The sequence below is a fragment of the Bos mutus genome, chromosome 6, assembly GCF_027580195.1.
Source record: "Bos mutus isolate GX-2022 chromosome 6, NWIPB_WYAK_1.1, whole genome shotgun sequence".
Lineage (NCBI taxonomy): Eukaryota > Metazoa > Chordata > Mammalia > Artiodactyla > Bovidae > Bos > Bos mutus.
In genome coordinates, this window is record NC_091622.1 from 63,311,672 (window position 1) to 63,322,464 (window position 10,793).

Below are 10,793 nucleotides of genomic sequence, written 5' to 3' on the forward strand. Positions count from 1 at the left end.
TTTAAGTGGAACTTTAATTATACATTTATTTAGATCTTATTAAGACAATTATAAAGCTCAATTCATACTAGCTAAAGGCTGATGATAAACAAAATCTGACATTCTTGACACGTTTCTTGGTGAAATGAAGCCATTTAATGGTCAGTAGAAAAATGTTAAAATCCACCTGTACCATATGCAAACTTTTAGAGATTTAATGCTGTAATTTGATAAGAAACCTGGGTTGTAATTTTAAAGAAACAGTAAAAGAATAAGAGTATCATTTAGGAAAAGAAACACATCATTCCTTTTCTAAGATGTGGTAAAGTGTCAGTTCTAAAGAGGTAATTATAAGACTTCAACAGGGATTAGGAGCTATTTCTCAAGCCACAATCTAAACAATTCCCCCTGCAACATTAAAATTATTTTTTGATGAATATAAAGTAAAACGGAAATCAATAGCTAAATAAATGGGTATTACGGGCAGTCACAGATGTTCTTCACATTACACAAAGGTAAGTTTTTTTTTAAATTTAAAGCACCTAATCCAAGTTCCAACAAATGACTAATGACAAAATGTTTTACATACCTCCAACAAAAAGATCAATTCCTCCAGCTTCTTTTATTTTCTTTTCAAATGCATCACATTCTGCTTGCAAATCTGTAGCATTCCCATCAAGGATATGAGCATTATTAGGATCTATATCAATATGCTTAAAAAAGTTATTCCACATATAAGAATGGTAGCTTTCAGGATGATTTCTGGGAAGTCCTAAACACAAAGTTAATGAATAAAAATATAACTATTTTCAGAAATAAATCTAAAGTTGACTCTTCTGATTAAGCCACAAATGCTATTTATATAATCTTTCTATGCCATATTCAATTTAAAAGCATTTTTATATGGAATAAATGCTTATTATGTCAGACATTATTTTAACCACGGTAAATGTATGTATTAACTCAATGTGTACAACATCTGTAGAAATACTAGTATGAATCTCACTTTATAGATGAACAGAAACACTGAAAAGCTAAGTCACTTTCCTAGGGTCAGGAAGCTCATGGAGGTGCTGGAACATAGAAATCTAATTCATGTGCATTTAATCACTATATTCCACTTCTCAAATATAAAATTTAACCAGTAAGATTGATTTATGTCTTAAATTCAATATAAATTAAGTGGCTGCTGCTGCTAAGTCGCTGCGGTCGTGTCCGACTCTGTGTGATCCCATAGACAGCAGCCCAGCAGGCTCCTCCGTCCCTGGATTCTCCAGGCAAGAATGCTGGAGTGGGTTGCCATTTCCTTCTCCAATGCATACATGCACGCTAAGCCACTTCAGTCGTGTCCGACTCTATGTGACACTATGGACAGCAGCCCACCAGGCTCCTCTGTCCACAGGAGCCTCCAGGCAAGATACTGGAGTGACTTGCCATTTCCTTCTCCAAATTAAGTGGCTACACAACCGAAATCTTTGTCCATTTTCCTCTTCTGTTATTTCTATTTGCATGCAAGGTATACTTAACTACGACGGTTCTTTGGCAGTCGTGCTACCATTAAAAATATACACAAATAAAATGTAAATGTTAACACAGAGTTCATATGTTTCCAGTTCAGCAAGTTGTGCTTAGTTGCTCAGTCGTGTCCGACTTTTTGTGACCCCAGGAACTATAGCCTGCCAGCTCCTTCTCTATGGGATTCTTCAGCCAAGAATACTAGAGTGGGTTGCTATTTCCTTCTCTAGGGGATCTTCCCAACCCAGGGATCGAACCAACGTCTCTTGCACTGTAGGTAGATTCTTTACCCGCCGAGCCATCAAGGAAGCACAAGCAAGTTAACAATGAATAAATTATAAAAGCTTCAACGCTACAAATATAAATAGCCTTATATTTGAAAAAATTTTACTAATTACTTTACATACATATTAATTACTTTATCCCCACACTGGTTTTAACTTTGTTTTGAGGAAAAAAGAAAAAAAAAGAATGAGAAACGTCAATGAATTGGCTCAAAGTTGATGGAGCCAGGACTGGTAAGTAGCACAGCTGAAGATTAGTGCAGATCTTCTAATTTCCAGTCCCATGGTCCTTCCACTGTGTCATGCTGTCATTACATAAATATAGACATTTTTACATAACCTTCCAACCCCACTACAAGGTGGTACGTTATACTCTAGAAATATAGTCATTCAAAACAAATTTAAATAATGTTAATATTCTCAAAACATACTCAATTTAAAATATAACATGTCCAAATAATATATTCAAACAATATAGCTTACCTACATATTCATCCATGTTAAAGGTCTTCACATATTTAAAAGAAAGGTCTCCATTCTTGTGATATTCTATAAGTTTTTTATAACATCCTAAAGGTGTACTCCCTAAAACAGATAAAGATTCCATTTTCTAACAGTCTAATTTTTAAGAGTGTATATTAACTTTATTCTCATCTTACTTAATGGTATTTTATACATATTAGGCAAATGATTATTAATTTAAATACATATTCAATTAATGAATATATGTTGAACTAGTCTCTTTATAAGATACCCTAAAATTTTAGGAAATCAGAATTTGCTGAATAAAGCTGAGAATCTGTCAGCTTAAATTACAGCTTGGAAAATTCTTATATTGTTGGATATCTGGAATTAATGGTGTATATTCCAAGACTAGAAATTTCTAGAGAGCACACATTTGAATTAAAAGAAAAATAAACATCCCACTGATAGAGAAAAAATCTTTATCTAGGGAGGGATTTGTAGCACAAACGATATGTAAATAGGTCAAGTGTTGACCATTTAATGAAATCAAAGGGGAAACCAGAGCTGAGTTTAAATATTGCCTCTACTTTCAAAATAGAAAGTGGCAAGGACTGAGTGAGGAACCTTATCCTTTTTTAACTGGAATTCCTGCTTCTCATTTTGTGTTACTGTCAACATATATCAGCTAAAATGTATAAAGTAAAATGGTTTCTAGGAAATGGGATCTTGGCTTTGGATACTTCATCTGAGCTCTTAATATTATTGTTTTATAAATGTGATTCTTTCATATGTTTTATAAAATTAAGATCTGATTGACAAGAGCTCCATGAAATGACACAATAAAGATAAGTGAATTCAGCACCTTGCAGATGTTTTCAAAATTGCTTCATTTTTTTAAACTACAAATTCAAAGACTAAACTGACTGCATTCTTATAACAAACAACCTGGCCCACACAATCCTGGTCACAGTATTGGATTTTTAACCCACCTACCATCACAAAGCAAAATAAAAAACAGACACATTAAAGTTTCTATTCAAGAAGCAGGGAGAAGTATGGCAGAACTGAACAGCATCTGGCAAAACAAAACAAACAACCAAAAACAACAACAACATCAAATACAGAAGAAATCTGGAGTAGTAAAAAAAAACTGCCTCTCATTTAAGATGATAGGATAATAGAAGTAGCTAAATATGACGCAGACAGGTTCAGAGAACAGAAGATTAATAGGTTTTCTTAAAGTTAAAAGCACAAATTGTTTTAAATTGTCATAAATAATTTAAAATTTATGTTGTCAAACTTTCTAATTCCTTATCAAAGAACTACAGCCCACTAACATGAGACCAGGATAAAAGATGGACAAGTATACTTTTCTTTATTCCTTTCTAGGAACATAACAAATTTTCTATGTCTATCTTTTGATGTCAAGAGAAGAGTTACAGGATTCCCTCCATAATTTAAGAGCATATGAAGAAAAATTTAAAAAGTTTTTACAATAGTGATGACAAAAATACATTCATTTTCTACGTTTTAATCAAAATGGCTGAATAGAAAAAAAAAAACAATAGAAAAAAAAAAAGAAAGATATGATACAGGGTGAACTGGTAAAAGAAACTTCATTTTAATATATTTGCTTTGCAATACTCATTTGCGATTCATGGGGTCGCAAAGAGTCAGACACGACTGAGCGACTGAACTGAACTGAACTGAACATAATTAATTCAGTAAGTGTTTACCATGTTTCAGATCAAACAAAGATTAGGACTCTTTCTACCATGGAAGAACTCACAAGACATGGATAGACAAGTACTAAATAACCATAACGCAAGGAAAAATATTATAAAATAAACTATGAGAGATCTGGAGAAGCATAATGAATCAAAGGAAAGACTACAGTCTTGGTTGTTGAAAGGAGGATCAAAAATAGCATTTCAATGGAGTCTTTGAAGAAGAGGTGAAATTCCCACAATCAAAGAATGGGGTAAGTCTTGACTGAAAATATAAAAAAGATGGGGGAGGTTCAGAGATGACATTTGTATGCCTACCATGTGCTAGATGCTACACTGGTGTTTCATCTGTTAGCTAATGTAAGTCTCACAAGTCTGGGAAACCGGCATCATGTTTCCCATTTTGAAGGTGAAAAAAACTGGGTCAAAAAAATTAAGGAATGTGTGAAATATCACACACATGGCAGTGAAGTCAGAGATTTAAGAGATTCTGCCTGGTTCTGGAGCTCACAAAGTTTTTATGATACAGCACATTAGCAACACTAGTGAAAGGAAAGCCAGCAAGTTCAGGCCTGTTCTTTCAACTACAAGCAGTCTAACTCGCCTACCATGATTCAGTGTAGGGGAATGGTGGGAGTTAAATCTGGGAGGCAGCTCAGGCCCACAGCATGCAGGCCCTTAAATGTCATGCTTGTCAACATCACTTCAATAAATACATACTGAAGAGATATTCCCCAGAACTGTGCTTGACTGTACTTGTATGGGCGTGCATGCACAGTTGTGTCCGACTCTGTGACCCCATGGGTTGTAGCCTGCCAGGCTGCTCTGTCCATGGCCTTTTCCAGGCAAGAATACTGGAGTGGGCTGCCATTTCCTACTCCAGGGGATCTTCTCCAAAAGGAATCAAATCCGAATCTTCTGTGTCTCCTGCATTGGCAGACAGAGATTCTTTACCACTGTGCCACCTGGGAAGCCCCAGAATTGTGCTTGGTGCAGCATAATTATAATACAGCATGCTATTTACAATTACAGAAATGTATGTTCACATTTCAAAAGCACAGGGGTGAGGATGGGGCATGATTAACACCGTCACTGGTCAATGAAGGAGAAAAGAGATAAATGTCAATAGAAGTTTTTCAGAGATCAACCTTTGGCAGGTGTATTACTAAGTAGTTATACTATCCAAAATAATGCAAAAGGGTTGTATATTTAAATACACACAAAAAATGTTTACCATTGCTGGTGTTTATGACTCTGAAGTGTTTCTGTCCCCACACTCAAATTACTGTTTATTGCTTCACAATTAACACAGAGTGTTAATTAAGGCTGCTAGTCTGAGCATGGCCTAGGTTCATACAAGGCAAACGGATACAGAGGTCTTATTCAAACACTGCAGCTCACATATCAAAACTGTGGGTGCCAAAGGGCCCACTTCCAGTGTACACAATTAAAAAAAAATTACTCTTTGCCATTCTCACCAAGAACTACTGTCATGGACCAAAAAACAAAACAACAAACAAAAATAACAACTTGGTGAGTCAGAGTACCCTTCATGGAAATTATGCAAGTGAAAAAAATTATGATTGTAGCTTTTATGAGTTGACATGTATCGGGGAAGGCAAAAAAGGAGAAAATGCTGTTTAAATAAAACACATTTATGAGCATCTTAAAGTTATATAGTGTTTACAATATATAAAGGACTTTCTCTTATTTGAGCTGCAAAACAACACTGTTAGCTATTAATTTCCTTACTTTCATTAGGTAAGGAAAACAAAAATTAGGGTGTATAATAAATGCCCTGCAGTCATCAAAACAATAACAGCTCTCATCCCAGAACCAATACTCTTTTCTGTGGAAGTCAAAACATCAAATAAAAGTGCCATGGTATCAATGACACTACTTGGTTATTTTTAAAGAAAAAACCTTAACAGAGAACTAAATCCAGCAAAATATATAATTAATGCTTATGTTCCTTCTGTCATGAAGACAGACACATCAGTCTTCAATTTTTCAGTTATATTTCTAAAATAGAAAGAAAATAATCACAGAAATAGCAAAGAGCTAATAAGACGATATGGAGAAGGAAATGGCAACCCACTCCAGTACTCCTGCCTGGAAAATTCCATGGATGGGGGAGCCTGGTAGGCTACAGTCCATGGGGTCGCAAAGAGTCGGACACAACTGAGGGACTTCACTTTCTTTCTTCTATAGTTCCCTTTTGGAGAAGGAAATGGCAACCCACTCCAGTGTCCCTGCCTGGAGAATCCCATGAAGAGAGGCCTGGTGGGCTACAGTCTATGGGGTTGCAACAGACATGACTAAGCAACTAACACACACACACACACAAACACACACACACACACAAAATGACATGAGGTAAAATTAAGAGGCAATAGTACATACTTTAGGTACCTCTTAATAATCAATGAGAAAGCTAATCTCCTAAGATATTTCTTGAATAGTGAAAGCAACACCTCTAAATACAAACAAAAAACTACTAGGAAAAAGGGACAAAAAAATATCATGACCCTTACTTGAGCTATATTTCTGTATTTCCTTTTGCATTCTGGAGTGGTAGGTGAGACAGAATTTTAACAAAGAAAATAGTAATGGAATTTAGATACTAGATATGGAGAATTTATATCTATATATTTGACTTTATATGCTAATATATTAAATCAGTGATATGACAAGAAATAAAAAGGAAACATTCTATCAAGGAAAATCCTTCAATCTCAGAACCTTGAGTACCTAACATGGAAAAAAATGGTATATTACCTGTTGGCAAACCCAGTGTAAAATATCTGTCTTGTCCAGGTCTGAATTGAATGATGCGATTACAGATGTATTTGGCTGCCCATTCACTAGCCAAGTCATAGTTATCAAGAATTACAAGCCTCATTATGGTGACGCACAGCTTCCAGGACAAGAAGTTCAAACCTGAGAAAATTTCATTGTATGAGTACTTTAAGTAACTAGCAGATAGTCAAACAGAAGCATAATACAGTGATGACTTTAAAAAGGATATTACTTAAGAAAGACATGCATGTATACAAATACAATGTGTACTTTTAAAACAGCAGTAATAGCTGCTCTCTACTGAACAGACTTCAGGTGCTGGGCAGTGGGCTAGGTCAATTAAGTACAAATATGAATCCTTATGACAAGCTTCTAAGGTAAACACAATGTCCAGTTTCAGAACACAATTTGAGTTCACATAGTTGTTAAGTGACAAAGTCAAAATTTTTATCAAGGCAAATTTACTATAAAGACATCACACTGCATTGTCTCCACAGGGATACTATATAAAGCAACATAAAACAAATCTAAAGGCAAACAAAGCAGCACTCATTTATTGATTGCAAGTTAATGACAGTAGTTATTACTCAGCACCTTATGGGTTACTTACTAAAATCCAGAACTCTCCCTACGAATGATGTAATAACCAAACCTCTCTTCTGGTAAATAATGTTTTTATAAAAGTAACACCTGCACTTTAAAAAATTTCAATCAATACAGAAAGGTACAAAGAATTAAAAAAAAAAAAAAGACCCAAATCCTGCCACCTCGAAATAAAGTTCATTACTATTAGGTATACATCATTCCATACATCTATATAATGCACATATACAAATGGGATGTATATAAATAATTTCTAACCATGGTATCATATAGACACTTAATTTTTCTGCCTTCAACAGAAGCAAAAGAAAATAAAGTGAACTAAAAAAACTGCAGATCTCTAGGCAAAATAATTCTTCACAAAAAGCAATTTCAGTTCCTAAAAGAATATTATAAAGTTAAGAAAAAATATTATACAAATATTAAGAGAGAGGAGTCACTTTAAAACTGTATGATTCCATTTTGGACAACATGGCTTGACCTACTACCATGAAATACGTGAAAATTGCTTTCTTCTACTTCCGCCCACCCTCTGATTTCTGTAAGATGTGTTATTTTTATATTGTCTAGATTTATAACATTTACACTGTGCTTTACAACCATAATTTCCAGATTTTAATTCTTAGTTTTGTATTTAAATGGATGTTACACCAATTCTTTCACAAACGGCTTCAGCAGTCCTGAATTCTGAATTCAAACTTACGTAAATACAGTAGTAAATCAAATTCTTTACATTGGTGGGAATAGGAGGTCTTATAATAATGAATACACTGAATCTAAATATGTCCTTAGGAACGTATGATTTAGAAGTCTGGCATAACAAAAACTTACAATCACCATGATCTAGAATTCTGACACAGTAACAAGAGATAAACAACATTTACAAACAATAGTTCACACAGTAAGTCCAACAAATGGACTTAATTAATTTAGTCCAGGAAATGGACTTGGCCTCTATTAAAACTCATTAATAATCTAGTGTTAGAAACTACTTCAAAGTTACATCAAGGGATCAGAAACATTTCCAAGCTGTTTTCACCATCAAGAAACATAATTATTTCTAATAAAAATATTCAGCAAAATGACTACTGATAATAAGAGGAAAAAAAAAAAAAAAAACCTGTGAGGAGGAGGAAATGTCATGAGAGTTTTGGGGGCATGCTATTTCTTTTCTCAGTTCTTTCTCCCTTGTGAGGGAGGGCCTATTAAATACTAAGCACTAAGCTCTGTAGACACATAAATGACTAAGATAAAGATCCTACTATCAAAGGGCTTAGACTCACTTAATAGTCTCTGGTGTATTAAAAGAACTTATCATCTTCATTCTTCAGATATAGAAAACTGCAACTCAGAAGTTTATTACTGAAGTTATAAAGCTATTAAGTGGTGGAGGGTCTATCTGACTGAAAAACACATGCTCTGCAAAAGTGTCTTATAAGGAAGAATCACTTAGGATCCCTGTTAGAAAGATTCCCAGGACCTTTCCCTGGACATAATGTTGCAAAAGATCTGGAACGGGAACCAGGGAATCTGCACTTACACAAACATCACAGGTGATTCTCACAATCAGGATAAATTTGGAAAAGAACATCATACACAATGACTTCATTGTACAGAGGTTCAAGTAAGCCCTTCAGACCAAGCACATTGTTTTCTTAAACTCTTGCGTGTGCCCAGAGTTCACTTCCAAAATTTCCAAATGATTCACCTGAGAAAAGTTGAATGTTTTTGCCACATGTGTTCAGATTTTTAAATGTGTCATTTCCCAGTTTTCGCCAATCCTCAGAGATCCAAACGGATGCGGTCCTCGACCATTCTCTAGCATCTTGACTCTACAGCACTCAAAAAATGACACAGCACCACCTCTGTCTCATCTTTCTCAGGTGCTGATTCACTTTGGGTGTGCATCCCTTCGACAAAGAGCTGACAAACACAAACCTCAGAACTTTAATGCTGGGTGGGAACTCCTGGACAACTTGGGTTACACAGCTGTTTTATTAGAATCTATACTAGAATCTAGAATCTAAGCTTCCAGAAACCCTGCTATGCGTTTTTCCCCTACAACACACTATACCTGACTTCAAAGAACATCTGAAGCCCGGCCTGGAAGGAGGCCCTCTGGGAAGTGGGGGGTTTGGTCCCGAAGAGGGGCAAGAAAAAGCAGCTAAGGCTGTGGTCCCCGCCCCGGAAGGCGAAGGCTGCAAACTCAACCTCACCTGCCTGGCTGCTGGGCCCATCCCTCCGCAAACCATAATGAATGCAAATGAGGATGACTATAGCGCAATTCTAACAAGTGTCTGAAGGCCCCCAGGGAGGCACCCTCCCGGAGACTCAGTTCCGAAGAGGAAAACCTGATAAGTTAGAGGGGGAAAAGGCTTGGGAACTCTACGGCCCTGGCCTCGAGGCTCCTGGGAACCCCATCCGCCCGGCGTCCCAGTCTCCGCATACAGCCCACCGGGGGAGGCAACGACCAGGCAGGTCCCCGCCCGACTCCCCTTCATGGTCCTTTCCCGTGGCTCACCTGTTGACCCACTGGCTCTTCCGACGCTGGAACAGCTAAAACAACCAACACCCAGCAACCCGGAGCGACCTCAGCCAGCGCGTGTAGCGCGGAGCCTCAGGACCCGGATGTAAACCCCGGCGCACAAGAGACCGCGGCGCGTCCAGCGAATCCTGCGCATGCGCGCGCCTCAGGCTTGCTAGGGATGAGCCGAACAGAGGTCCTTGTGAGTTGCGCCAAACAGGAAGCCTTAGCTTACGTGAGTCTCGAGTTCCTGCGGCATCGCTTAGACGGTGCTCGTTTTTTTTCATCTCTCAAGGGTTGAATGGCAGTAGGTTTTTTGGGTTTATGAGATTTAGCACATAGGACTGCAGTGCTCATGCATAAGCATTTATAATAAATAGCAGTATGAATTCATGTCTCTCTTACCCCAGGCTATTGAGTGTGTACTTTGCAAGCACAGTGACATCTAACCGCTTCTTATCAATAAGCTCATCAAAGTTAAATTGGGTATGCTGCAGAAAGGCAAGCCTTGGAGCGGCTCAGTATGCCTAAACTTCAAAAGGAGACTGATGAAGTACAAACTTGTGCTAAGTTTCTAGTAAAGGGGTAGAGGAAGCAGAATCTGATTTGAGCTCAGTATCATAGATCTTTGTTCATGAGGGGAATGGAAGGAAGCGGGGCTGGGGAAGTTATTGTTAAGAAAGCAATCAACACTCGAAAGAAAGGTCTTGTGGCTTCACTAGGACCCATTAGAAATAGTGCTTAGAGTTATGTTAGGAACTAAAATCTGATTACCATTATCAGCATGGGATGATAGGCAGACTCAAGTCTCCTTGGACGCTGCAAAGTTAAGACAAATGTTCCCAGATTCCTTATCTGAACTTCTGCACCTGAGCTGTGAATCCAGCCTGCACCTCT

The 10,793-nt window shown here is 37.1% G+C and overlaps 1 protein-coding gene across 2 annotated transcripts in view; it reads right to left on the bottom strand.

Annotated features, from left to right (window-relative positions):
• The window catches only part of GNPDA2 (glucosamine-6-phosphate deaminase 2), a 30,419-nt gene extending 20,371 nt beyond the window's left edge, over positions 1 to 10,048 (bottom strand). The window contains exons 1-4 of one of the 2 annotated variants that reach the window (XM_005892925.3): positions 9,894 to 10,047; positions 6,749 to 6,910; positions 2,262 to 2,363; positions 569 to 751 (exon numbers count right to left, since the gene is read on the bottom strand). In XM_005892925.3, the coding sequence (XP_005892987.1) occupies positions 569 to 751; positions 2,262 to 2,363; positions 6,749 to 6,872 (409 nt within the window). In that variant the 5' untranslated portion in view covers positions 6,873 to 6,910; positions 9,894 to 10,047. Of the gene's footprint in view, positions 1 to 568; positions 752 to 2,261; positions 2,364 to 6,748; positions 6,911 to 9,893 lie in introns of both variants that reach the window. The other variant, XM_070372347.1, reaches the window with a different exon arrangement.
• Between the last annotated feature and the right edge of the window lie 745 nt (positions 10,049 to 10,793).